The 27,436-nt window shown below is 60.4% G+C and overlaps 1 protein-coding gene across 8 annotated transcripts in view; it reads left to right on the top strand.

Annotated features, from left to right (window-relative positions):
- SHANK3 (SH3 and multiple ankyrin repeat domains 3) overlaps positions 1-27,195 on the top strand; it is a 364,468-nt gene extending 337,273 nt beyond the window's left edge. For 3 of the 8 annotated variants that reach the window (XM_062020288.1, XM_062020289.1, XM_062020290.1), the window contains exons 22-23: positions 676-3,001; positions 26,611-27,195. In XM_062020288.1, coding sequence (XP_061876272.1) covers positions 676-3,001; positions 26,611-27,154 — 2,870 coding nt within the window. In that variant the 3' untranslated portion in view covers positions 27,155-27,195. The other 5 variants (XM_062020293.1, XM_062020295.1, XM_062020294.1 and 2 more) reach the window with 5 other exon arrangements.
- Positions 27,196-27,436: the final 241 nt, after the last annotated feature.

Genomic DNA, 27,436 nt, shown 5'->3' with positions numbered 1-27,436 from the left:
GTTCCCAACCCCAGCTGGACACATTCCTGTGCCCCCTGAGCCAGGGGCAGCTGCTGGAGCAGGGGCTGGGGCTGCAGCAGCTCTGCAGGGCTCTGCACACCCCACCACGCTGTGCCTCTGGGATTGTCTGGCTGCACACCCTGGCTGTAAGTTAACAGCACAAACAGCAGAATGTGGCTTCCTTGGGAACTCGCAGCTCCCGAGACGCGTAGCTGCCGCTCGTGCCGTTCCCTGGTGCCGAGCTGAGCCTGGCACGCTGCAGCATGTGCAGCCCCTCGGGGGGAAGGGGAGGTGTGACAGGAGCCGTGGCTCAGCCCGGTCGCACCCAGCCGTCTGCCGCGTTTGGCGTCACCCAACGGGGCGAGTGTCGGGTTCTGCCAGCGCCGCCGCGCTCTGGGGAGGGTTCAGCCTGGTTGGAAGGTGCTGGGCACGGCTGTCTGAGGGATTTAAAGCGATGGGAGACGCTGTGGGGGTCGGTGCCCATCCCCCTGTGCCAAGGGCACGGGAGCAAAGGGCCAAACTTGCAGACGCTTGCACCAAGCAAACGGAAGCCGAGGCGTGGAGGTGGAGGCGGAGGGAGGGAAGGGACGTGGCATATGCAGTCAGTGCTGGCTGCCGTGCCCCGGGGTCTCCGCACACGTCCTCGCTGACGTTGCCGCTGCTGTTGTTTCCCAGGTGAAGACGAGAAACTCGCAGCTTCTTTGCTGGACGGGAAGTTTCCCCGGAGCACGTCGATGCAAGACACCGTTAGGGAAGGACACGGGATTCCACCCCCGCCCCAAACAGCCCCTCCCCCGCCTCCTTCTCCATATTACTTCGACACAGGCCCCCCTCCATCCTTCTCGCCCCCTCCGCCCCCGGGAAGAGCCTACGACACCATAAGGTCGAGCTTTAAGCCGAGCCTGGAGGCGAAGCTGCACGGGCTGCCGCAGGTCATCAGCGCGGCCGAGATGTACGACCAGGCCAGGACTTCCATCCCTTACCCCGAAAGGCAGAAGAGGGCCCGCTCCATGATAATCCTGCAGGACTCCTCCCACCTTCCCGTGGAGCCCACGGAGATCCCCCGGCCCGGCCCGTCCGCGACCCCTCCGGAGAAGCTGAAGAGGAAGGGGAGGGTGATCGACAACCCCTACGCCAACATGGGCCAGTTCAACGTCAGCCTGTTCGCTCCCACCAAGCCGCAGAGGAAGAAGAGCCCCCTGGTGAAGCAGCTGCAAGTGGAGGACGCTCAGGAGAGAGCGGCGCTGGCCATCACGGGGGGCTTCACCAGGGAGCCGTCCCCCACGCGCAGGAGCCATCGCCTGAGCGGGGTGGAGTATCAGCACCACGCCGGCATCGCTCAGGTGGAAGCAACGAGCATCCCCTTCGCCACCGCCATCGCCGGGGTCATGAAGGACAGAGACCGTCGTCTGGACGAGAGGCGGAAATCCACCGTCTTCCTGTCGGTCGGGGCCATCGAGGGCAGCCCCCCCAGCAGCGACATGCCGTCCCTGCAGCAGTCCAGGTCCATCGACGAGCGGCTCTTGGGAAGCCGAGACGTGCTGCTGCCTTCCCCCGTCTCAGCTTTAAAGCCATTAATCAGCAGCTCGTCCTCAACCTTCATCCACCCCCTGACGGGAAAGCCCCTGGACCCGAACTCGCCCCTGGCGCTTGCGCTGGCCGCAAGGGAACGGGCCCTCTCCAGTCAAGTCCCGTCCCGGTCGCCCACCCCGATCCACAGCCCGGACTCGGACAGAGCAGCACCCCTGTTTGTGGACATCCAAACCAAAGAACCGGAGAGGGGGGAGTTGGAGGGCTTGGTGTCCCCCGCGTACTCGCCCGGAGGCAAAGGGGCCGTCGGAACCGACTCGGGGGCTCTGGCCCCCGCCAAGAGCCCGTGGGGGACCCCGTCCACGCTGAGGAAAGACACCGAGGCGAGGGCAGAAGCGCCCGGGAAGGAGGAGAAGAAACAAGAAGACAAGAAGTCCATGATTATCAGCATAGTGGATACGTCGCAGCAGAAGACCGCCGGGCTCATCATGGTTCACGCCACAAGCAATGGCCAAGACGAGATCGGACTCGAGGTAAAAGAGGAGAAGGCGGCCGTCCCCGAGGCGTGCACCGAGCCGGCCGAGGCCCCCGCGGCAGAGCCGCAGCCCAGCCCCGCGGCGAAGCCCCCGGTCAGCCCGGCCTCTGACAAGACGCTGGGGCAGGGGAGCTCGGAGGAAGAAGTGGAGCCCTACGCCGTCACCCTCCCGCCGGCTCAGTTGTCTTCGAGCGACGAAGAGACCAGGGAGGAGCTGGCCAAGATTGGGCTGGTGCCTCCACCAGATGAGTTTGCCAACGGGGTGCTGGTGACCACCCCCGGCACCCCGGTCAGCCACCTGGCTACGCCCAGCACGCCATCCGTACCGGCGGCAGCGGTAGCACCTTCTGCCGCCGGCGGAACACCCTCAGGGAAGCCCTCTGACGCCCCCGTAGCCCCAGAGTCTGCTGCAGACTCGGGAGTGGAAGAGGTGGACACCAGAAGTTCAAGCGACCATCACCTGGAGACCACAAGCACCATCTCGACGGTCTCCAGCATGTCGACGTTGTCCTCGGAGAGCGGGGAGCCCACCGACACCTACACTTCCTTTGCGGATGGACAAACTTTTATACTCGAGAAGCCACCAGTGCCTCCAAAGCCAAAACTCAAGTCCCAGCTCAGCAAGGGGCCAGTTACTTTCAGGGACCCACTTTTGAAGCAGTCTTCGGACAGCGAGCTCATCTCCCAGCAACATGCGGCCACTCTGGCGTCTGCCAGCATTGGCCGGCCACGCTACCTCTTTCAGAGAAGGTCCAAGCTATGGGGGGACCCCATGGAGAGCAGGCCCGTCCATGGGGCTGACGACGACAAGCCAACTGTGATCAGTGAGCTAAGTTCCCGACTACAGCAGCTGAACAAGGACACGCGGTCCCTGGGGGAGGAACCGGCCGGCTCCGCGTTGGATCCCGGGAAGAAGTCGCCGGTGGTCGCGGCACGGTAAGAGCCGGCGGCTGCCGGGGCCGGGGGTGGCGTTTGGGGGTGGGCACCGGGGGCTGGCTGTGCCCGGGGGCGTCCCGGAGCCGTGGGGACCCCTGGGCCGGCGGGGAGAGGCGCTGCCGGGCCGGGTCTGCCCGCGGCTGCTCCGCTCACGCCGCCGCTTCTCCCCTCCCGGCCGCCTCCCGCTGTGTCGTGTCGTGTCCCTCCTGTCTCGATGGCTGTCGTTGAGCTGCTCCGTTCAGTCCTGGGTCCCGCTTCCACACGTTTGCTCCTGCACAGCCAGCACCAGTGTGTGTTCCTCTAAGCGCTTTCCGTCCCAGGGGACCTCCAGCCGTTGTCAGCCCTGTGTGTTAGAGCCTTGGCCGGGCGCTGCCGAGCGGGAGCCGGCACCAGGGTGCTGTGTGACGGGCTGTAGGGAGGATGTGGCAGCACCAGCACCGAGGCAGAGCTCAGCCCCAGCTCTGGTGCCCCAGGGAGGTGTCTCAGCAGGACACAGCTGGGGGCTGCAGCCCCGTGTCCCTCCCGTGGGTCACACACCTCTCAGTGCCAGGGGCTGCTGCTGGCTGCTGGCCTGGGGCTGTCTCACAGTGCCCCAGCCCCACAGACCCTCCCAGTGCCAGGGGCTGCTGCTGGCTGCTGGCCTTGAGCTGTCTCACAGTGCCCCAGCCCCACAGACCCTCCCAGTGCCAGGGGCTGCTGCTGGCTGCTGGCCTGGGGGTGTCTCACAGCGCCCCAGCCCCACAGACCCTCCCAGCCCTCGTTGTCCTCTGTGCACAGCCCTGCCTGGAGCCCAGCCAGTCCCCTCGGAACAGAGGGACCCCAGGATAGCCCAAGTCCTGTCCAGCTCCCCTCATCCCCCTCAGGAGATGCAGATCCCCTCTCCCACACCAGAGCTGTGTCTGTCACACTCCCTGAGCAGTGCAGACTCCTCCCTGGCACTGCCTGGTGTGTCCTCTGTGCCAGGCCACTCTCTGCCCTGCCAGCACCCAGCCTTGGTGCTGGCCCCCATGGCCCTGCTGCCCCTCACCTTTGCTCCAACATCCCCCCTGGCCTGGAGAGCTAAACTAAACCAGCAACCTCTCACATTGGAGCTTGAGCCTTGAGAGCAAACTCTTAGAAGGCTCTGAAATTTGAAGCTACAGCAGGAGTGACCCAAAACCTCTGGTCTCACATCCCCCCTCTCAGGATGCGACCACACAGCAGCTCCCACAGCCCCAACCCCCCTGAGCAGGTCCCGGCAGCATTGGTGGTGGGTGGCTGCCAGGCAGCAGTGAGGTGCCAGGGCAGCAGCGAGCTCTGAGCTGAGGGAAACCCTCCTTTTGCAGAGGTTTCTCTAGCTGGATGGTCACAGAGATGGGTCACAGGCGTCTCAGGCTGTGGCACAGGGGACAAACGTGCCCTGTCCTGGCAGAGGAGTGTTCCTGGAGCTCCATCCCTCGTGTCTCACGTCTCCTGCCTGTGCCCGTGCTGGCTACGGCCGTTCCCTGGGGACCAGCGGCTCACACGTGGCCCCTTGTCAGGCTCTGCTCAGTCAGGAGCCACAGGCTCCTGTGCTCAACACACCGAGTCCAGTTGCATTTGGAGACCCTTCTGAAGCCAGGCACACCACACCTCATCTTCCTAAAAAGTGCTGACTCTGCACATCCAGAGCACTGCCAGCATTCAATGGCAACCAGGGACAGCATCTCCAGCAGCTTCCCCATGCCAGGCATCAGCCTTCTGCTCAGAGCTGCTCTGGGGCTCAGCACCAGCTGCCTCCAGCCCCCCTTGGCCCCCCTCAGGCAGCACCCAAAAATGACCCCACGGGGTGTCAGGAGGCAGCCCCCAGCTCCATCATGCCTCCAGCAGCTCTTCCCACTGCAGTCTCCTGGCAGAGATGTGCAGCTACCCCCCTCATTTCTAGGAGACACCCCTTCTCCATCCTGTGCCTCTCTTAACCCCCCTCCTGTCCTCCAGCACTGCTTCCCTCGCCCCTGTGTGTCCCAGGAGCAGCAGACCCTCGCCACGCTCCCAGCCCTGGCACAGCACCGCTGCCCCTCGCCCCGTCCTGTGCACACCCCATCCTGCCCCTGCAGCTCCTCCTCCTCTCCCTTCCCGCCCTGGCACCGAGGGTTTGGCACTTGCAGCTGTCCTGCAGAGTTAAATGTTCTCGTTCCCTCCTTCTGAACGTCGTGGCCTTTCATCTCTGAGATTTCTGTGCTCCCACTTGATGTCAAAGGCTTGAAATACTTCCCAGGAAGGGAGCTGTAAATAGAGTGTTCAGTGATGTCAGCCAGCCTCCCTCGCTGGGAACGCTCCTCTCTTGTGTGGAACCGCTGTGAATTCAGACAGCAACCGAAAGGAGCTGTTAGGTAAGCTCAGAGCACCCCTCCCAGGGCATGTGTGTCCAGTCCTGGGCCTTTCCTGAGAACAGGATTACCCAGACCCCCACACCACACACCCCTAAGTCCTGCAGTGCCCTGCAGGCTGTCCCACTGCCCACAGGCATCCCTGAGGGGCTGCACCCCCTGCCCAGGCTTTGTGACAACCCCCTTGCCCAGGTTTTGTGGCAGCCCCCTGCCCAGACTTTGTGGCAGCCCCCTCACCCAAGCTTCATGGCAGCCCCCTGCCCAGGCTTTGTGGCAGCCCCCTGCCCAGGCTTTGTGACAACCCCCCTGCCCAGGCTTTGTGACAGCCCCCTGCCCAGGCTTTGTGACAGCCCCTTGCCCAGACTTTGTGGCAGCCCCCTGCCCAGACTTTGTGGCAGCCCCCTCGCCCAAGCTTCATGGCAGCCCCTTGCCCAGGCTTTGTGGCAGCCCCTTGCCCAGCTTTTGTGGCAGCCCATTGCCCAGGCTTTGTGGCAGCCCCTTGCCCAGGCTTTCTGGCAGCCCCCTGCCCAGGTTTTGTGGCAACCCCTTGCCCAGGCTTTGTGGCAGCCCCTTGCCCAGGCTTTGTGGCAGCCCCCTACCCAGGTTTTGTGGCAGCCCATTGCCCAGGCTTTGTGGCAGCCCCTTGCCCAGGCTTTGTGGCAGCCCCCTGCCCAGGCTTTGTGGCAGCCCCCTACCCAGGTTTTGTGGCACCCCCTGCCCAGGCTTTGTGACAACCCCCTTGCCCAGGCTTTGTGGCAGCCCATTGCCCAGGCTTTGTGGCAACCTCTTACCCAGGTTTTGTGGCAGCCCCCTGCCTAGGTTTTGTGGCAGCCCCTTGCTCAGGCTTTGTGGCAGCCCCTTGCCCAGGTTTTGTGGCAGCCCCCTACCCAGGTTTTGTGGCAGCCCCCTGCCCAGGTTTTGTGGCAGCCCCTTGCCCAGACTTTGTGGCAGCCCCCTCACCCAAGCTTCATGGCAGCCCCCTGCCCAGGCTTTGTGGCAGCCCCCTGCCCAGGCTTTGTGACAACCCCCCTGCCCAGGCTTTGTGGCAGCCCCTTGCCCAGGCTTTGTGACAGCCCCCTGCCCAGGCTTTGTGACAGCCCCTTGCCCAGGCTTTGTGGCAGCCCCTTGCCCAGGTTTTGTGGCAACCCCTTGCCCACGCTTTGTGGCAGCCCCCTGCTCAGACTTTGTGGCAGCCCCCTGCCCAGACTTTGTGGCAGCCCCCTCGCCCAAGCTTCATGGCAGCCCCTTGCCCAGGCTTTGTGGCAGCCCCTTGCCCAGCTTTTGTGGCAGCCCATTGCCCAGGCTTTGTGGCAGCCCCTTGCCCAGTCTTTCTGGCAGCCCCCTGCCCAGGTTTTGTGGCAACCCCTTGCCCAGGCTTTGTGGCAGCCCCCTACCCAGGTTTTGTGGCAGCCCATTGCCCAGGCTTTGTGGCAGCCCCTTGCCCAGGCTTTGTGGCAGCCCCCTGCCCAGGCTTTGTGGCAGCCCCTTGCTCAGGCTTTGTGGCAGCCCCCTACCCAGGTTTTGTGGCAGCCCCCTGCCTAGGTTTTGTGGCACCCCCTGCCCAGGCTTTGTGACAACCCCCTTGCCCAGGCTTTGTGGCAGCCCATTGCCCAGGCTTTGTGGCAACCTCTTACCCAGGTTTTGTGGCAGCCCCCTGCCTAGGTTTTGTGGCAGCCCCTTGCTCAGGCTTTGTGGCAGCCCCTTGCCCAGGTTTTGTGGCAGCCCCCTACCCAGGTTTTGTGGCAGCCCCCTGCCCAGGTTTTGTGGCAGCCCCTTGCCCAGGTTTTGTGGCAGCCCCCCTGCCCAGACTTTGTGGCAGCCCCCTCACCCAAGCTTCATGGCAGCCCCCTGCCCAGGCTTTGTGGCAGCCCCCTCGCCCAAGCTTCATGGCAGCCCCCTGCCCAGGTTTTGTGGCAGCCCCTTGCCCAGGCTTTGTGGCAGCCCCCCGCCCCGGTGTTGTGGCAGATCCCTTTGCCCAGACTTCATGGCAGAGCCCCCTCGAGCCCCTCCACAGGCCCATGGAGCCCTAAAGGGCTGTGCCCTGCCTTGTGCTGCAGCTTCCTCTGTCACTGTGACGTTCAGCTCTGCTCCAGGAAGGCTGATGAGACACCCTGCAGCTCTCAGCTGGCGCTGGAGGTGTCCTGGAGCCCTGCAGGAGCCGGGGCCGCTGCGGTGCCTGTGCAGGAGCCGTCCCCACGCTGCTGGCCCTGGCACATTGCGCTGCTGCAGCTCCTTTCTGAGCACAGGGGACTCTGACTTTACAGGAGCCGCATCTGAGAGCGGGTGCTTCGCCCTTGCACGTGGGGGCTGTAGAGCAGGCCCGGCTGCGTTTCTCTTGCAGAGGGGTGTGAGGGCCCTGGCTGGGGGCCCCAGGAGCAGAAGACACAAACTGCTTTCTCCGTTGCTCTCACTCCGGCTGCTCCTTCCGCGGGAGGACGTTTGGACAAAGAGGGACTGAGAAAGAGGCCAAGAGTGAGAACCTGGGGTCAGAGTTCAGGCAATGGATAGAGACGATTGCACCCTCCCCGCTGCTCGGCTGGAGGGCTCTGCCGTGCCCGGGCTGCCACGGGAAGGTTCTGCTCCCCACGGAGCCACAGCCCTCTGGCAGTGACAGCAGAGCAGTGGCAGCAGAGCAGTGGCAGCAGAGCAGCGGCAGCTCCCGCTGGTCCTGCCCAGGGGGGTAAGCGATGACCCCGCAGTGGGGGACACACACGACCCTGACCGTGACGTGGCACGTCCCTGACGGCCGAGACGAGCCCAGCAGCGGCTGCCCTCACCTTTAACCTGTCTGGGGTCCCCGAAGATCCGTGTCCCACCGCGCAGCAGCCTGTGCTGAGCTGAGCTGAGCTGCAGGACGGTGACCGCGGCTTGGCGTCTCCCTGGCGCGAGCTGCCCGGCCAGAGCAGGAGCAGCAGCAGCCGCTGAGCTGAGCGGGAGCAGCGTGAGGAGCCCCGAAACAGCTCCTGTGTGAGACCCCCCCGTGGGCACAATAAAGCTGACGCTGACCAAGGAGAGCTGTACGTTTCTGATTAGCCGCCCCCGGGGCTGCCGCCGTGCCAGGGCTGCGCTGACTCACACCCTCCGTGTCAGTCTGTCCTGCTGCCGTCGCTGTCCCGTGTCCCCCTGTCCTGTGCCCGCCTGTGGCCGTCCAGCCCCTGCAGGCTCGTGTCACCCACCCCTCGTTGCACGTGCTCACTCTGCTCCGAGCTCCCCCTGCAGACGGGGCCGGCCCTCGGGGCTCAGCGTGAGCTCACCGTGACTCGAGCCAGGAGAAGTCTCAACACAGCCAAGAACGTGGGTTAGGGGGAGCTTTGCCGGGGGGGGGTGGGTTGGTTGGTGGTTGGTTTGGTTGGTTGCTTGGTTGGTGGGTTGGTTGGTTGGTCGGTTGGTGATTGGTTGGTTGGTTTGGTTGGTTGGTTGGTTTGGTTGGTTGGTTGGTTGGTTGATCTGTTTGGGTTGGTTGGTGGTTGGTTGATTTGGTTGATTGATGGTTGGTAGGTGGTTGGTTGGTTGGTTGGTTGGTGGTTGGTTGGTTGGTTTGGTTGGTTGATTGGTTTGGTTGATTTGTTGGTTGGTTGGTTAGTTTGTTTGGGTTGGTTACTGGTTGGTTGGTGTTTCGTTGATTGGTTGGTTGGTTTGTTTGGGTTGGTTTGATGGTTGGTTGGTGGTTGGTTGGTTGATTGGTTGGTTGGTTGGTTTGATGGTTGGTTGGTTTGATGGTTGGTTGGTGGTTGATTGGTTGATTGGTTGGTTGGTTGGTTGATTGGTTGGTTGATTTGGTTGGTTGGTTTGTTGATGGGTGGTTGGTTGGTTGGTTTTGGTTTGGTTGGTTGGTTTGATGGTTGGTTGATTGGTTGGTTTGGTTGGTTTGGTTTGGTTGGTTGGTTGGTTTGATGGTTGGTTGGTTGATTGGTGGTTGGTTGGTTGGTTTGTTGATGGGTGGTTGGTTGGTTTGGTTGGTTGATTGGTTTGGTTGATTTGTTGGTTGGTTGGTTAGTTTGTTTGGGTTGGTTACTGGTTGATTGGTGTTTTGTTGATTGGTTGGTTGGTTTGTTTGGGTTGGTTTGATGGTTGGTTGGTGGTTGGTTGGTTGATTGGTTGGTTGGTTGGTTTGATGGTTGGTTGGTTTGATGGTTGGTTGATGGTTGATTGGTTGATTGGTTGGTTGGTTGGTTGGTTGGTTGGTTGATTTGGTTGGTTGGTTTGTTGATGGGTGGTTGGTTGGTTGGTTTTGGTTTGGTTGGTTGGTTTGATGGTTGGTTGATTGGTTGGTTTGGTTGGTTTGGTTTGGTTGGTTGGTTGGTTTGATGGTTGGTTGGTTGATTGGTGGTTGGTTGGTTGGTTTGTTGATGGGTGGTTGGTTGGTTTGTTTTGGTTTGGTTGGTTGGTTTGATGGTTGATTGGTTGGTTTGGTTGGTTTGGTTTGGTTGGTTGGTTGGTTTGATGGTTGGTTGGTTGATTGGTGGTTGGTTGGTTGGTTGGTTGATTGGTTTGGTTGGTTGGTTTGATGGTTGGTTGGTTGGTGGTTGGTTGGTTGGTGTGTTTGGGTTGGTTGGTGGTTGGTTGGTGTGTTTGGGTTGGTTGGTTGGTGGTTGGTTGGTTTGTTGATGGGTGGTTGGTTGTTTTGTTTTGGTTTGGTTGGTTGGTTTGATGGTTGGTTGGTTGGTGGTTGGTTGGTTGGTGTGTTTGGGTTGGTTGGTGGTTGGTTGGTGTGTTTGGGTTGATTGGTTGGTGGTTGGTTGGTTTGTTGATGGGTGGTTGGTTGTTTTGGTTTGGTTTGGTTGGTTGGTTTGATGGTTGGTTGGTTTGATTGGTTGGTTGGTTTGGTTTGGTTGATTGGTTTGGGTTAGTTGGTGGTTGGTTGGTGGTTGGTTGGTTTGATGGTTGGTTGGTTTGATTGGTTGGTTGGTTTGGTTTGGTTGATTGGTTTGGGTTAGTTGGTGGTTGGTTGGTGGTTGGTTGGTTTATCTTTAAGTGACAGCCAGACGTGGCCAAATGTCTCGTGTCCAGCAGGATTTTAGATGCAAAACTGAGTTTTCCAGGTGCTGTTCTGCAAACCCACAACTGCTTTGTATCTCTACAGATCTGAAAGAGAGAGAGAAGAAAAATAAGCCCTTTAGGCATTTAGCTCCTAGGGTAAAGCTGCCTCTTTCTCTATAAACTCATCAATTAATGCTGTTTCGGTTAACTGGTGTAACATTTCTGGTGCAAAGCTTTCAGCCACTGCAGATACAACCCCCTGTTTCCTTGTAGGCTTTTTTCTTTTTGTCTCTTTATGGTGTCTAAACTGGTGCACAAAGCAGAGCTGAGCTGCCTCTCCACAGCCAAGGGGGGTGTCCCTAGAGAGCCGATGAAAAGCTGCTGAGAGCGCTGAGGTGGGCTGAGATCTCTGACTTCGGGGTGCAGGGGCAGCTGTTTGCAGGGCAGGGAGGTGCAGAGAGGAGGTGGCTCCCAGCTGAGCAGCAGAAGCCTGGGCAGGGGCAGGGTGCCAGCAGCCCCTGGCCTCGCTGTGCTGGGACTGAAGCTCCTCAGCCCTGGGTGAGTTGACCCCTTGGCTGCTCAGACCAGCCGAGTGCCCATCGGCTGCTCAGCCCCACGGCTGCTCACAGCAGCCCCCTGCACATCCCACCTCACCTCACCTCAGGTGCCAGCTGCAGCCGCTGGCAAGGAGCCTGCAGTGCCCCGGCACAGGCTTGGCAGGTCTCCATCCTGCTCCCCTGCAGCAGCTGGACTTAAAGATGCTTTAATGCATCTCTGTAGGGAACTGCAGAAATCCTTCACCCCACGGCCTCCCCTTCCCATGCTGCAGCAAGGCCAGTAACACTGCAGCAGGGCTACTGGCACTGCAGTGAGGCCACTGGCACTGCAGGAGGGCTCCCAGGCTGTGTGGGATGTTGTTCCCATCCACTGTGCTGCCAGTTCCAAGGGCTTGGGGATGCTCTTGCCCCATTGCCTTGGCCCTTGCCCAAGGACTGGGGGATGCTCTTGCCCCATTGCCATTGCACTTTCCCAAGGGCTAGGGGATGCTCTTGCCCCATTGCCGTGGCACTTGCCCAAGGGCTGGGGGATGCTCTTGCCCTGTTGCCATGGCACTTGCCCAAGGGCTGGGGAATGCTCTTGACCCCTGTTACTGTGGCCCTTGCCCAAGGGCTGGGGGATGCTCTTGCCCCATTGCCGTGGCACTTGCCCAGCGCCCAGCACAGGGTGTGTGGCTGAGGATGGGACCCTCCTGATGCACACAGACACGGCTCTGCAGGCAGCCAGGCGGTGGGAAGGCACAGGCTGTGTGGAGAGAGGCTGACAGAGGTTGGGTGTTTGGAAGAGCCAAGTTTGACGAGGCTGTCTGAGAGCCACTGAGAGCCCCGGGAGCAGGGGAGCCGCTGCTGCCCGGGCACGGCCTGTTTTTGCTGCTGATGTGCGTTGCCTACAAGGAGACAGGGGCTTTGTGGGTAGCAGGACTCAGCATGTGTCCGTGTCACAGCAAGCACAGCTGCCTTCACCTCATTTGGTCACTAACATCTACTAATCACAGCTCATCCACTCATCCCCCCGAGCGAGTCGAAGAGCAACCGGCCGCTGTGCCTCACGCCTGCCCAGAGCCAGGAGGAGCAGAGCAGGGCTGCCCTGACCTCGGGGAGGAGAGCTCAGGGTCCCACCAAGACTGTCAGTGCCAGAGTGGCCCCAAAGAGCCAAAGGTTGAAGCCCAAAGGGTTCCCTCCTTGCTGAGCTGCGGGAGGGCTCCGTGGGGCTGTGGTTTTAACACCCGAGTGCAAGGAGAAGAGCTGCGAGGGCTGTTCCTGTCAGGGCTGTAGTGGGCTGGGACTGGAAGCCACAGCAAAAGGGCTTCTCCTGTCGTGGAGAAATACAAGGGAACTTCTTCAAACGTGAGTTGTTTTGTCAGCAGGCAGGAGGCAAAGCAGCCAGAGGCCTGTGAGTCCCCTGGAGCAGCTCTGCCAAGGCTGTGCAGCCTCGGTTGGAGAGTCCCAGGGGCAACACCAGAGGAGACTGGCAGTCTCCCACGGCTGCTAGCCTGACCTTTCCCTTCCCTACAGAGATCAGAGGGGAACAGAACAGGCCTGCTGCACGTTCAGGAGTCCTCTTGCTCTTCTACATCACACAGGAGGTACCAGCCCTTCCTGGGGTCACCACGTGTCCCTCTGGGCCCGTTGCCCCTGTCCCTGCTGCAGGGCACGGAGTGAGCCAGGGACCCACAGCAGCTGCCACGGGGCTCCTGGTCACTTCTTGCCCTCCTTTGCCTGCCTGAGGGGGATGGCACGTGGTCTGAGAGCCGTGAGCAGTTGCTGTCGGTAGCCTCGGTGCCAAACTGAGCTGTTGCTGGAGCCCCTGGTGCAGGAAGGAGCCCGGATCAGATGAGGAGTCTGTGCTGGGAGGAGGTGGCTGTGCCACCTCGGCGAGCCCAGGGCTCTTGCTGCCTCCCAGCAGCCACAGCTGAGGGATCCCACGATGCACCAGAAGGTTTAGGAAGCTCCTAGAGCAGCCCAGGGAGCCAGCGTGAGGTCCCCAGCCCTGCCAGGAGCTGTGGCGTGTCCCTGCTGCTCTCTGGAGAGCCCGGGGCAGGGCCTCTGGCACGGCACAGCCCTTGGCAAGGCATCCTGGCAAAGGCCTGTGCTGGAGGAGCTGTGATTGTCCCTGCTGGGGAGCACTGGCTGGCTTGCAGGGCCCTGCACTAGTCCAGTGGCCTTTAGCTGTAGCTGCTCTCACCATGGCGAACGCCAAGCGCCTGTCTCAGCGGCTGGGTGAAGGCAGGGACGGTGTTGAACTGCACTTGCTGCTCTTTCTTGTTCTTGCTGTGGGGCATTTTTCTCTCATGCATATGTTGTCTCCCTCCCTCCCCTCTTCTGCCTGTCCCTGGTCTCCATCTGCCCCTTCCCCAGCTCCACCCCTCCTCCTCCTCCCAGCTGTGAGTCCCTCAGGCTTTGGCTGTCCAATCCACGCACTTACCAGCGTCCCATTCCCTGTGGTGAGCACATGGACGTAACCTCAGCTGCTCTGGACCCTCCCGACCTTCACTGGCCCCTAAAGCCCCGTCTCAGCCACCTCCTGGGTCCCCCTCCCTGCCCCTGGGATCTCCCTTTGCCCACATCCCCGGGGCTCAGCCGCCCACCCCCTACAGCAGAGCCTCTCTGCCCCATCCCAGCGCGGGGGAGCCCTGCCCGGCGCCTCAGCCTGCCCCACGGCCTCTGCCCCACGGCCTCTGCCCCACACAGCCTGGGGCAGCCCCACCAGGCCCCTTTGTTCGCTCTTGCCCGTGTCGTTGCAGCCCCGGACCGGCGCTAACATTCTCTCTCATTGCCTCTCTTCCTGCTCTCCATCTGCATGTCCGCGCTGCTCTGTCTAGAACCGCCTCTGGCCTCCGGAGGGTGGGCGAGTTGTGTAAGTGAGCATGTTCTCATCCCATAGCCCCATAGCAAACTCACCTGTCTCCCCTCCCTCCCCTCCCCGTGCCGTGGCTCCGGCATGTGCGTGTCCCCCCGCCCCGTGTGCCCGGCAGCATGTCCGTGTCCCCGTGCTGTGGTGGGTGTCCTGTGCTGCTGCTCAGAGCTGGTGGCTGAGGAAACTCCCTTGGGGCTCCCATAGCTTGGCCTGGCTGAGGCTGTGCCCCTGCTGTGGCTGCCCCTGAGGCACAGCCCGGCCGTATCCCACCCCCAGAGCCAACATCCCCTCTCTGAGCCACAGCCACAGATGCACGAGCATCCCCCAGCCCCGTAGGGTCAGTCCTGGGTCAGCAAAACCCCTTCAGACAGAGGGGCTGGGGCTGAGCTGGCCCCTGGGGAGGGGGCTGGCAGGGACAGGTAGGGCTGGTGATGGAGGGTGACCCCAGGGAAGTCAGTGGTGGCACAGGTGAGCGTTTACCTGAGACAGCTGTAGGGTAATGAGGGTGCAGAGAACCCCCTTCCCCCAAACTGCTTGATGGCTGCAGCAGGTCTCCGTGTCCTCGCTGACACAGCTCCTCAGCCCCAGCAGGTCTCAGTGTCCTTGCAGAGCTCCCTGGCCGTGTCCCCAGCTGGTCTCAGCTGCTACCAGAGCTGCTGGAATCCCATCCCAAGCCCGTGGCTGGTGAGCTGTGTGCCCTCACCAGGCTGGACCCCTGACAGAGGCTGTTCCTGCCTGCACCAGCTCCCTCGGGCGAGGGGCAGGACCCTCTCCCTCCCCAGGAGGGTTCCCCCACAGCCAGGCGGGCAGGGGTGGGTTGGAGCACGTGCCCCCAGTCCAGGAGCCCCCGGGGTGAGTTTCCCCAGTGTGCATGCTCAGCTGTGTGCCCTTGGTTGTGCTTCCTCTGTGTGTGTGTCTGTCTGTCCGTCCTGCTTGGTTTTAACCCTTGTAGCCTGTATGGAACTAGCTGCCTACATCCCTGTCGCTTCCACGTGTGAGTGCAGCCCCGGGGCCCTCGCAGAGCTCTGAGCAACTCTCACCTTTGGGGGATTTCTGTTGACTTGTCATGTTTCTGCGCTGAATTTGCCGAGTCAGCATCCCCGTGCCGGGGCAGCGGAGCCACAGCACCGGGGGGAGCTCATCCTGCCTGGCTGAGCTGGTGCTGGCTCTGCCCTCCAGGCAGCAGCACGGACACCTTCACCTGGGATCAGCTCTGCCCCATCTCACACGGCTGCTTTAAGCACAGACAGGGGAGAGCCAGGAGCCGTCTGTCCCGCTTGGGTCGTTCGGGTGGGCTGCAGAGCCCCCAGGCGTGGGCTGGTGCCTCGGGTCGGGCTCGGCAGTGCCAGGGGCCTCATGTCATCACATCTGCCCATGTCGTCATGTGTTCAGTCCTGTGGCTGCTGGAGCGGTGTCGGCGTGCTGGGGGTCACAGCCAGGGCAGATCTGCTGCGCCCTCGGGGCTGTGCTGTGGACGGGCTGGGATGGAGCCTGGCTCAGGCTGCCCCGTGCCCCCAGCTTGTGGGGACGCTGCCCAGCAGCCCCAGGGGCACATCCAGCAGCTGGAGCCGGGCTGGGCTGTGCTGAGCTGCTCCTGCTCTGTCTGCACCAACCCGCCTGCAGCCTCCCCCAGCCTGCTCCAGCCTCTCCCAGCCTCCCCCAACTCCCCTGCAGCCTCCCCCAGCCTGCTCCAGCCTCTCCCAGCCTCCCCCAACTCCCCTGCAGCCTTCCCCAGCCTGCTCCAGTCTGCCCCGGCCTCTCCCAGCCTGCTCCAGCCTCCTCTAGTCTCCCCCACCTTTCCCCAGCCTGCTCCAGCCTCCTCCACCTTCCCCCAGCCTGCTCCAGCCTCTCCCAGTTTCCCTCAGCCTCCCCCAGCCTGCTACAGCTTCCCCCATCCTGCTCTAGCTTCCTCCAGCCTGCTCCAGCCTCCCCCAGCCTGCTCCAGCTTCCCCTAGCCTTCCCTAGCCTCCCTCAGCCTGCCCCAACTCCCCTGCAGTCTCCCCCAGCCTCCTCCAGCCTCCCTCAGCCTCCCCAAGTCTGCCCCAGCCTCCCCTAGCCTCCTCCAGCCTCTCCCAGCCTCCCCCAGCCTGCCCCAACTCCCCTGCAGTCTCCCCCAGCCTCCTCCAGCCTGCTCCAGCCTCTCCCAGCCTCCCCCTCAGCTGCTGTTCCGCGCTGTTTGTTGTGAGCACTTTCAGACCTTGTTTCACTGCAGGAGCTGCAGCTGCCCCCAGCCCCACACACAGCCCTGGCAGGGGCTCAGGGCTGCAGCATGAAGGTCTTGGTGAGGGTTAGGGGTTGGGGCTCAGGTTAGGGGGTAGCGAGTCGTTAGGGTTAGAGGTAGGGTCATTGGGGTTAGGATTAGGGTTTGGGTTAGGGATTAGGAGAGCTCAGGGTTAGGAGTTAGGGGTGGCATTAGAGTCACTAAGGTTATGGGGTAGGGTTAGAGGTAGGGTCATCAGGGTTAGGATTAGGGATTAGGGTGTGGGTTAGGGCTCAAGTTAGGGGTAGAATTAGGATTGGGGTTAGAGTTAGGGTCAGTAGAGTCAAGGATTAGGGTTTGGGCTGAGAATGAGGTTGGGGTTAGGCCTTGGGTTGGGTGTAAAATTAGGGTTAAGGACATCAGGGTTTGAGTTAGGAATTAGGGCTCAGATTAAGGGTAGGGCTCGGGTTGGGGTAGGATTAGGGTCATTAGGATTAGAGTTAGGATTAGGGATTGGGTTAGGGATTAGGAGTTAGGGCTCAGATTAAGGGTAGGGCTTGGGTTGGGGTAGGTTTAGGGTCATTAGCATTAGAGTTAGGATTAGGGATTAGAGTTGGAGTAGGTTTAGGGTCATTAGGATTAGGGTAGGATTAGGGTCATTAGGATTAGAGTTAGGATTAGGGATTAGAGTTGGAGTAGGTTTAGGGTCATTAGGATTAGAGTTAGGATTAGGGATTAGAGTTGGGGTAGGTTTAGGGTCATTAGGATTAGAGTTAGGATTAGGGATTAGGAGTTAGGGCTCAGATTAAGGTTGGAGCTCAGGTTGAGGTAGGATTAGGGTTTAGGGTCACTAGGGGTAGGGTTGGAGTTAGAGTCATTAGAGATTAGGGTTTGAGGCAGGATTAGAGTTTGGGCTATGGTTAGGGCTGGGGTTAGGGTTTGGGCTCAGGTTGGAGGCTCAGGGCAGGGTTAGAGTAGGTTTAGCTGCTGTCCTGGTGCGAAAGGCTCAGCTGAACCAGGATGTGCCCCGTGATTCACAGCTCAGCAGCCTCAGCCTTCCCCTAGCACAGGCTTTGGCACTTCACTTCCCAGGAGGGAGGGTGCTCTGGACATCAGGTCTGGGACAACCCGAGTTGAGCAGCACAAGCTGCTGCAGGCTAGAGGCAGGGGTTGCCCTGCTGTACACCATCCTCTGGCCCTGTGCCTGGCTCTCGTGTGCCATCCCCGTTAGGACAGCGATGGGCCAGGCAGCCCCTGCAGGCTGTGGTGTCTGGGACAGTGTTTGGCAGATGCAGAGCTTTGGCTGCAGGGCCCCACCAGCCCCAGGCAGGACACAGAGCACACAACCCAGGCTCAGGCTGCAGTTGTTGGTGAGGTTCACAAGGGAAGGTGGCTCTGAAGGGCATCACAGCATGATGGGGTTGGGAGGGACCTTGAGAGATCACCCAGTCCAACCCCCTGCAGAGGCAGGTCCCACCTGGATCAGGTCACATAGGAAACAGCTCAGCTGAAGCCCCTGTGTCTGCGTTGCCTCTGCCCTCCCTGAGCCTCAGGGGCTGCCCCAGGGCTCCAGGCAAGCCCAGAGCCTCTTGCCCATGGCACTGGGCACGGTGCAGAGCTCCTGGGGACGTGTCCCCAGCCCCCCCATGCACAGGGCAGTGTGGGGCAGGCAGTGGCATCCCCAGGGCCCCACATGTCCTGTCCTTGGGAGGAGGGATGGAGGGATGTGCCATCTGGGATCTCTTCCCCACCCCACTCCACCCCCAGTTTATCTGAGGCCAGCAGGGAACAAGAGTCCCACGTCCTTCTATTCTGGGCACGTTTTGGACTGGGGCCTCACCTGTGAGCCTCAGGGGCTACCAGTGTCCCAGTAAATGGCAGCAGGGCATCACAGAGCGCAGCCCTGAGAGCAGCTGGTGGCATCCACCAGCCCATCACCCTCTGTGCAGAGGCTGCTGGGCACAGAGACAGCTGAGCACAGACACCCTGCTCCGGGTCACAGCCCGTGACTGAGCCAGGAGCTCAGCAGAAGGTGGCACAGGCTGTTCCCACCCCAGAGACTGGCCCTGCTGAGGTCTGCAGGACAGTGCACAGAGCCAGGGAGGTCAGTTAGCCTTTGCAGGTCGGGGGAGCTGCGTGATGGGAGAGGAGAGGGAGGTTGTGGAGCGAGGGGAGGGGAAAAGGCAGTTTTGAAACAGGATGGAGACATTACATTGAGAAGCCACAAAAGGGAACTTACCTTCAGGCTTTCCATGACTCTCTTCTTCACAAACCCAGACTCTGCTTTATTGGGGTAGTGCTTTCTGCACAGTTCAGGAGAGCAGAAGATTAAACAAACCCGTGGAGAGTGCAGTTTGCCCTCAGCTGAGCGTGACAGGCTGCTGGGGGAGCTCCGTGCAAGGACACTGTGTCAGTAGGACCTGGGGCAGTGGACAGTCTGTAGGTGAATATTGTCCCCTCAGCACCACACCAGCTCAGGGCTCAGCCCTTGGTTGCACCTTTCACTGCAACAAAACCTCAGAGCCTCAGAGCAGCCTCATCACCCCATTACACTGGCCCTGATGGGTTCCTCATCACATCCCTCAGCTCAAGGAAGAGTCCCTTGCTTCTTGGCTGCCTTTGCATTGGTGCCTCAGCTGCAGGGGTGGGCCCAGCTCCCAGCTGGAGGAGTTGAAGCTGAGTGAGGAAGGGGAAAACTCTTGTTTGTTGCAAGAGGGCAAATGAATGGTAGCAGGAGTGATGGTTTCATCATCAACTCTGCCCCATTGCTCAGAGCTTCAGCTTTGTCCTCCTGTGGTGAGGTAAAACAGTGGCAATCACCACGGCCTCTGGAGGGGATTTTCATACTCTGCTGAAAGGGAACAGGCAAGAATCCAGAAAGTCTCTCATTAAACCTCCCCTGGGTCAGTCTGAGATGCTCCTCAGGTGAGAAGTGTCAGGCCCCTGCTGTCTGATCAGACCTCTCCCAGCTGTGCTCCCAGCCAGAGCTGCAGCACACAGCCCTCCCCTCTTCACTGGCTCTGCATCACCTTCCAGCCCAACACTTGTGCCTCCTCCTCCATCCATGCCTGAGCTGGGGCAGGTCAGACCCCCACTGCTGGGATCTGCTGCGCTGGGGGTTCTGCTCACACCCCATCACGCTCCAGGTTGTACATGGAGCTGTTGACAGCTGTGCTCTAGAGCCCTGTACCCCTGGAGCTTCTGTCATCACTGCAGTGCTGCCCTGCTGTCCCCACTGTGAGCTGCAGCCTTGGTTTGTCCCTCTGTGCCCTGGCATCAGAGTGTGTCCAAAGCTTGCCTTGTTCAGTGAGTGCCTCCTGCTGCACACCCGGCGAGCAGCACAGTGTGTGCTTCACACCCTTGGCTGAGGCATGTTCCCTCGCTGGTTTGGCTGTAGGAAATAGCTTCCCCTTCTCTTTGGCACCCCCAGTGCTGAGGGAGATGCTGGGTTGTGCCACTTCTAGGCCTCCTTCCCTGTCTGCCCGTGCAGTCAGCAGGAGTCAGACCCTGAGGTGATGTGGAAGGACCCCAGCTCTTAGATGCAGATGGTAGAGCCTCTGCCTTTCTTTTCCTGCAGAAATAAAAGGTTTGCATGGTGCCATGTGGGGTGTGGATGCAGGAGACACCGTCTCTGACTGGTCCCCAGCACAGAGGTGTGCTGGTGGCACATGTGCCTCCAGCCTTTGGAGCCTTCCCTTGCCCTCAGTACCTGCCACTTCTTCAGTGCTGCCAGGTCAGCACTCGGCTGGGGGCTGAAGCCCTGGTCCTGTGCAGGGGCTGAGCACCTCCAGCCATGCATGAGGGATGCTCTGGCTTCCTTTGCCTTCCCCTCACCAGACAGACACTTGCCAGAGGGCTGGTGGCAGTTCATTGTCGTGGCAGCAGGTGGACACTGCCCTAGGTCCTGAGCTGAGCACAGCTGACCCTGCACAGGGGCTGTGTTTGTTCCTCCTCAGATGGGCCACCCCAGGCAGGCAAGTGCCCTCCTGCCCAGGAGGAGGTGTTTCTGGTGCTGAGGGGCCTCAGCAGCAGAGGCAGCAGTCCCTGCTGTGGGTGGCACTTCAGGAGCTGGGCAGCAAGGCTTTGCAGAGCAGCAAGGAATCCTCTCAGAGCCAGAAGCAAGAGGTCAAGGGCAGCCTGGGTATGTCTCCCAGAGGGATAAAACCACGAGGAATTAGGAGTAAAACTTGTCAGTTTTCATTGTGGAGAAAGATGAGTAGCAGACAGGGGTTTGTAGCAGGGTCCCCTCTCATCCCAGGGATTCATTAGTGGTGTGAAAGGCACCGTGGTTAATGAGAGCTCACCACTGGCAGGGAACAGCAAGGTTTGGGAGACACTGAACTTAGGACAGGGAAGAGCTAGAGAGAAGAAGTGCTAATAAATGTCAAGAGATGGGCAGCTGAGGGCAGCAGCTGGTTCTGCAGGTCCCAGGAGCTGTGGCCATCTGATGCTGGCAGTTCCTGCTGACTCCAGCACAGCCCAGGCAGTGGAAGCTGATGCTGAAGTGGTGGGGGCTGGCAGGGACAGTCAGGCACTGCTGGTGCTGCAGGAATAGGCTGCTGTTTGCTGCTGCATAAGCACCAGAGGAGGTTGAGGACACTGGCAGGAAGGTCTGGAGGGATGTCCATAAAGAAGGGCTGTCAGCTCAAGCACCCTGCTGAAAGCCTCAGGGAGGGCTCTGCTGCTGGGCAGCTCCAGCAGAGGAGGGACCTGGGACAACTGATGGGCTTCTGCACATCACCTCTGCCCCATGGGGCCAGTGTGGTGTTACGGTTACTGCTCTGCTGTGAGCCAGGACGGGCAGCAGAGAGGGCTGACACCTGCCAAGTATCAGGCTTAGACTTAAGCACATTGATTGCTGTGGCAGCTCCATGGGCTGTGGAAGGAGAGGAGGAGGGATTGCCCTCTGCATGCTGAGCTCCCTCCTGGCTGAGGGCTGAGGGAGCTGAGCTGTGGCACAGCCCAGGGGCAGCTGCTTTACCCCTGGGCTCTGGTTTCTTTCTGCTCAGCAGGCTCCATACAGAAGTGTAGCAGCTCTTAGAGCTACAAAGTCTAATAGCTCTTGCCTGGTTTGCTCATTGACCTGAGAGCAGGGACTGTTCCAGTGCTGCCTCAGCATCATCAGCCTTGCAGATGCTGGGAGTTCCTGCACTGCCTGCAGCAGGGCTGGTGCATGGGGCAGGATTAGGTGCTGGGCAGTGTCAGGCCTGCAGGCAGCCACCCACAGCATGCCTTGGCTTCTCTGCTCTGAAACACAACTCACAAGTGCCACGTTTATCTTCCCTAATGAAAGTGCAAGAAATGAGATCACCCTCTGTGAGGAGCCTTGTTCTCAGCAGCTCAGATAACCCTCCTGCTGCTGGGCACCCTTTTCCCCCTGGGCTTGCTTCATGGGGATAAGCTTCTCCTCCCTTTCCTTGCCCTGAGAGCTGGGTTTCTTGCTGAAGTTCAATAGCTGAGGAAGAGCAGTGGGTTGGCAAATTGTCCTGACAGCAGCTCATCAGTGTCTGCTCCAGGGGCTTCCTCCAGGCTCTGTGGGGCAGAGTGTTTCCTTCCAGCCCTTCCAGCTCTTCCCTTCACCAGCTGCCGTGCCAAGGACGCAGGGGCAGGACCGTGCTCCTTCCCCCAACCCGTTCTCACTTGCTCAGCAGCACGTGGGAGCATCCAGCTCGTGCCAGGGGGATCAGGGCCTGGGGGGCACTGGTGGTATTTCCCTGGTGACACATAGCACAAGTGCTTCTGGTTTTGGTTTGGGGGGTATCCAGAGAGATGTTCTTTGCTTTCTGTGCTCCTCCCCCTTGTCCCTTCCTTTCCAGGGACAGTTGGAATCACAGAATGCTGGGGGTTGGGAGGAACCTTTAGAGATCACCCAGCCCCAGCCCCTGCTCCAGCAGCTGCCCCTGGCTCAGGGGGCACAGGAACGTGTCCAGGGGGGGTTGGGAACCTCCTGAGAAGGAGCCTCCACACCCTCCCTGGCCTAATGAGACCCCCCTGAGCTCAGGCTTCTGTTGCCCAGGCTGAGCAGCCCCAGGGCTGCAGCCTTTCCTCCTCACACACATCTTGCAGCCCCTCAGCATCTCAGCAGCCCTGCACTGGCCTCTCTCTAGAATTCCATCTCTATAGTTCTCATGAGACAGTGCTGGAAGACAAAACTCTTTCCAGGAAGGGAGCTGCAGAGGTGTTGTGTCACCTGTGTGCGCCCCATTGCAGGCAGGAAGCCTGGAAATGCCCATCTGCATTTCAGTCAGAGAGAGAGGATGAGTCTGCAGCCCTGGCCCTGGAGCACAGCCTGACCCTGGCCCCAGGGAGCACCAAGCTCCAGGCAGAGCTTTCAGGTGCCTCACCAATGCAGAATGGCAAGAGCAGCCTCAGGTCTCACTCACCCCTTAGCAAAGGCTGTTGATCAGAGGTGAGTCCTTGTGCAGGGCTAATGAAAAGCATGACAACATCTGGAAGCTGAGAGCAGCAACACAAAGGACTTGCTGAGCAAAAGCAAAGTGCTTTTCTTTGGAGTGATTAGACCCTGCTGCTAGATCCCTCCTGCCCTTTGTTGCTCTCAGAGATACTCTGATGGAGATACAGAGTTCAAAGGAAGAATCCTGATCCATTAGTGCCTCATTCAAGCAATCTGCTTCTTAATACCTTCAGTAAAAGCATTCCCAGGAGGCTTAATTAGCTGTCCTGCAAATGCAGAATCCCTCTCTCTTTGCTTAGATCTTCCCTTTTCATCAAGCTGGTGTTTCTTTCCCTGCAAGGTGCTTCCTGTGAGACCCCCTCTCCCTCCTCACCCATTCCAGTCAGCGCCAGGCGTGTGCTGTGAGGCTCGAGCCTTGTCCTCTGCATCCCAAAATGCTGCCTGCACTGAGCAGCACTGCAGGCAACCAGCTGCTGCCACTGAGCTCTGTGGGACAGGCCTGAGAGCTGCCAGAACCTGGCCTTGATGTGTTCAGAGCAGACAAGCTCGAAGGCAGCCCTGTGGTGGTGATGAGAGTTGCCAAATCCCACATCACTGAGACACCTACAGCACCCAGCAATCCCACCTCCAGCAATCCCATCACCTCTGGGCTGATGCTCCTCCAGCAGTCCCATCACCTCTGGGCTGATGGTCTTCCAAAGCCCAGCTGCAGCACCAGCAGAAATAGAACGTGAACAAAGCATTTTGGTTTTCTTACTGAGCTCCCCAGTCACGTTGGTGATGCCCAAAGGAGAAATGGACAATGCCCCAATGTCCATGAAACCTGACAAAGATGAAGTCCTTAAGAGGAGCATGCTAGAATGTCCCAGCCCTGGGCTGCAGTGCAGGAGTGCGTCTCAGTGTGCACTCCTTGGGCAGTGCATGGGATGCCCACATCAAGCTGTGATGGAGAGGAGCAGTGATCTGAGAAAACCCTTCTAAGCAGAGGTTGTCACTGTGCATGGTGTGCAAGTCCCTGAAGGGACACGGTGCTGAGAGGCTGCTTGTGGATGCTCAGCTCCAGGGCAATGAAGCTGACTGCAGAGCAGGACAAAGAGCCTGCAGCAGTAACACCATCAGCTTCAGAGCTGGGCAGGACACAGCTGAAACCCACAGAGCCAGAGGCACCTCAGCAGCTGAGCTCTGCAGAGGAGAGCAGCCCCATGGTTACAGCTTACAGCTGCCCACCAGCCCTGCCCAGCAAGACCAGAGCTGGCACCCCAGCATAGAATCACAGGAGGGTTTCAGCTGGCAGAGCCCTTCCAGCCCATGGGGTGCAGCCTCTGTCCCAGCCCAGCACCCACCAGCCCATTGCCCTCAGTGCAACACCCACCCAGCTCTGAAACCCCTCCAGGGATGGTGACTCCAGCAGCTCCCTGGGCAGCTCCTTCCAAGGCCTCACAACCCTGTCAGCAAAGAAATTCCTCCTCACATCCAGCCTGAGCCTCTCCTGGTGACACTTGAGGCCTTTTCCTCTTGTTCTCTTGCTTGTTAACAGGGAGAACAGACCCACCTCTGTGGCTGCAGCTTCCCTTCAGGTAGAGAGTGAGAAGGTCTCCCCTGAGCCTTCTTTTCTCCAGGCTCAACAGCCCCAGACCCCTCAGCCCTTCCTCAGCTGAGATGTGCTCCAAACCCTTTCTTGGCTTGGTACCTGCCTCTGGATCCTCTCCAGCACCTCCATGTCCTTGTAGAGAGGGGCCCAGAGCTGGGCACTGTATTGGAGGTGCAGCCTCACCAAAGCCTTGCACCATTGCAAGGACACGCTGTGGGAGCTTGGGCATGATGTGCCAGCCGTGGGAGCTTGGGCACGCAGCTGTGTGGCTCCAGCAACCCCATCCCCTGAGAGCAGGAGCTGCCACCTTCCCAGGCACCCAACAGGAACCATGCCCAGGAGGTCTTAGAGCACAGAGTGCCATGGGGTCTGTGTGGGACCTGTGCTGCTGGACAGACATCAGGCACCCACCACCCTGCTGAGCTCCCAGGACCCCTCAGCATAACTCTCTCTCCTCCTTTCACCAGCTGACAGCACTTTCCCCTCTGTCCCACCTTGGGCTGGTTAAACAAGCCCTGGGGCACCCAGCTGCCCTGTCTGCAGCCCTTCCTGCCTGCAGTTACCTTTCTGGAGCACAAACTGTCCTCAGAACATCCCCCAGCAGTGTTGTGGAGTCTCCTGGGGCAGCAGGAATGTGCCCTGATGCCTGTGAGGTTCTCTTTTGCCTTCCCATGGCAGTGCTGCACCGGCCACACCCCTCCTGTGCTCCAGTCCCTCCGTGCAGAGAGCAGAGCTGCTCTGACAGCCCTCTGCACACCCTGCCCTACTTTCTGCTGTCACTTTCCGTTCTGTTCCTGGTACTGCAGCCTCCAAGGTCGTTCAGCTCTTCCTCCTCAGTATTGACAGAGCTTCCCAAATGTGATTCATCATGGTGCTGCTTTATAGCCCTCTTGCTTTCTGTGCCAAGGTGGCAGGAAAACAAGTGCAAGAGGAAATGTGCCTGAGCCCACAAGACTATGAGCAGCCCTCTGTGTTCTGCTCATCTCCCAGAGCCATGTCTCAGGTCTCCTTGGTGCTTATCATCGTCCTAGAGCCATCTCTCAGGTCTCCTTGGTGCTTATCATCCTCCCAGAGCCATCTCTCGGGTCTCCTTGGTGCTTATCATCCTTCTAGAGCCATCTCTCAGGTCTCCTTGGTGCTTAGCATCCTCCTAGAGCCATCTCTCAGGTCTCCTTGGTGCTTATCATCCTCCCAGAGCCATCTCTCGGGTCTCCTTGGTGCTTATCATCCTCCCAGAGCCATCTCTCGGGTCTCCTTGGTGCTTGTCATCCTCCCAGAGCCATCTCTCGGGTCTCCTTGGTGCTTGTCATCCTCCCAGAGCCATGTCTCGGGTCTCCTTGGTGCTTGTCATCCTCCCAGAGCCATCTCTCGGGTCTCCTTGGTGCTTAGCATCCTCCCAGAGCAGAGCTATGTGTGGCATGTGCATTAGTGGCAGCAGCTGTGTGCCATTAGCTCTTGGAGCCCTGTGGCCAGCAGCAGGTTTGCAGAGTGTCCCCCCCAGGAGGGAGGGGGCCTGTGGATAGAGATGGGGGGCAGAGTTTGGAGCAGCAGAGGTGCAGCCTGAGGGCTGCTGGTGGTGACCCACGACGTGGGCAGGGAGCTGTGGCTCTGTGGCATCGGATCAGTTGGTTTGGAGGACGGGCAAACTGGCACTGCTTGACCCAGTGAATGCTCATGGACCGTTCAGCACAGAGATAACCAGCACAGCCTGGGGATATGGTGCCTCTTGGCCCAGGGCTGTGCAGCCCCTTGAGCAGACCCTTCCTTGCCTTCCTCCCCACTCACCCTTGGTCAGGGCTGCAGCAGAAGCTGTGGCAGCATCCAGGTACCTGAGCTGCCATGGGATGTGGGTCCCTGCTCAGAGCCCTCCTCAGAGCCAATACCCCACCACAGAGCCATGCCCAGAGCCCAGGGTGGGCTCAGGGACCTGCATTGGCCTTCAGTGCCAGGACAGAGACCCCCAGGAGCCCCAGGTCGGAGCCCCCAGCTGCAGTCAGCTGTAGGTGCTTGTGGAAGGAGACCCAAGGGCAGGGCTGAGCGGAGCCAGCCTGGGTACCTGAGGCTTCCCAGGCTGAGGCACTCACTCAGCTCCTCATGCTGGAAGGATTCATCCCCTGTGACCTTGCCTCAGTCCACACCAAGCGCTGGGTGACAACCAGACCCTGCTGCCTCTACCCTTGTCCCTGCCAGCCCCTCACTGCTCTGCAGTGCCAGGACGTTCCCTCCTGTGCCAGCACAGAGCTCTGGCCCATGGTGGGATTTGCTGAGGGCATTGAGCGAGGGGGGTCCTGGAGGGAGGTGGCCCCAGGGGCTCTGCTGCAGCTCCCTGCTGAGCAGGGCGAGGCGCAGGGTGCTGAGCTGCAGCAAGGGCCGGGGAGCTGCCTTCCTCCCTGGGAGGGCTCGGTGGGCTTCCCAGCCAGGGCAGGGATCCAGAGGGCCGGGAGGTAGCTGCTTGAAGCTCTCTGCCTCGTCCTGAGCATCCTCGGCAGGGCCTTGGCTGCAGTGCCCCGAGCCCTGGTGTCCCCTCGGGCCAGCCCAGCCCTGCAGCAGCCCCCCGCGTGTCTTGTGTGTGCGCTGCCGTGTCTGGGGACCCCGGCCTCACCCCTGCCCTCTGCTCTCTCTCCTCTCTCTCTGTGTCTCGCTGTACCCCTCTTCCTGCAGACTTTTCAGTAGTTTAGGAGAACTCAGCACCATTTCCCAGCGGAGCTCCGGGACCACCTACACAGTCCGACCTGGCAGCCGCTACCCCGTCACCCGGCGCACCCCCAGCCCCGTGAAGCCGGCTCTGGATCGCACAGAGCCGCTCAGCACCGTCCGGCCTTACGGCCTGACCCCTCCCACCATCCTCAAATCTTCCAGCCTCTCCATCCCCCACGAGCCCAAGGAAGTTCGCTTCGTGGTGAGGAGCGTGAGCGCGCGCAGCCGCTCCCCGTCGCCGTCGCCCTCGCCGGGGCCGCCCCTGCACGCCCTGCACCCGCCTCGGCCCTTCATGCAGAAACCCCTCCACCTCTGGAACAAGTACGACGTCGGGGACTGGCTGGAAAGCATCAACCTGGTGGAGCACCGAGACAAGTTCGAGGACCACGAGATAGAGGGCACGCACCTGCCTGCCCTCACCAAGGAGGACTTCGTAGAGTTGGGGGTGACCCGAGTCGGGCACCGGATGAACATTGAGCGGGCACTCAAGCAGCTTGTAGACAGCTGACCGTCCCCAGGCAGCGCTGGCCTCTTCCAGAGCCACCACGGGATGGGGGTTGGGGAGGGACGGGGTAGAGATTGGGGGGAGGGGGGGTCATTTCTACTAGACTAATAAAACCCACTTTGATTCTCTTTCTACTCTGAGCACTGCACTGAAGGGCGCGGAGCCCAGCGGCTCCCGCCTGCTCCCACACCGCCCCGGCGTGCCCCCCGCACGCAGACCCCGGCTCAGCCCCGCCACGCCTGTGGGACGAGGAATGTTGCATGAAATGCAGCCTGGTTTCTGTTC

The sequence above is a fragment of the Colius striatus genome, chromosome 1 (assembly GCF_028858725.1).
Source record: "Colius striatus isolate bColStr4 chromosome 1, bColStr4.1.hap1, whole genome shotgun sequence".
Classification (NCBI taxonomy): domain Eukaryota; kingdom Metazoa; phylum Chordata; class Aves; order Coliiformes; family Coliidae; genus Colius; species Colius striatus.
This window is presented reverse-complemented; position numbering and strand designations above follow the sequence as displayed.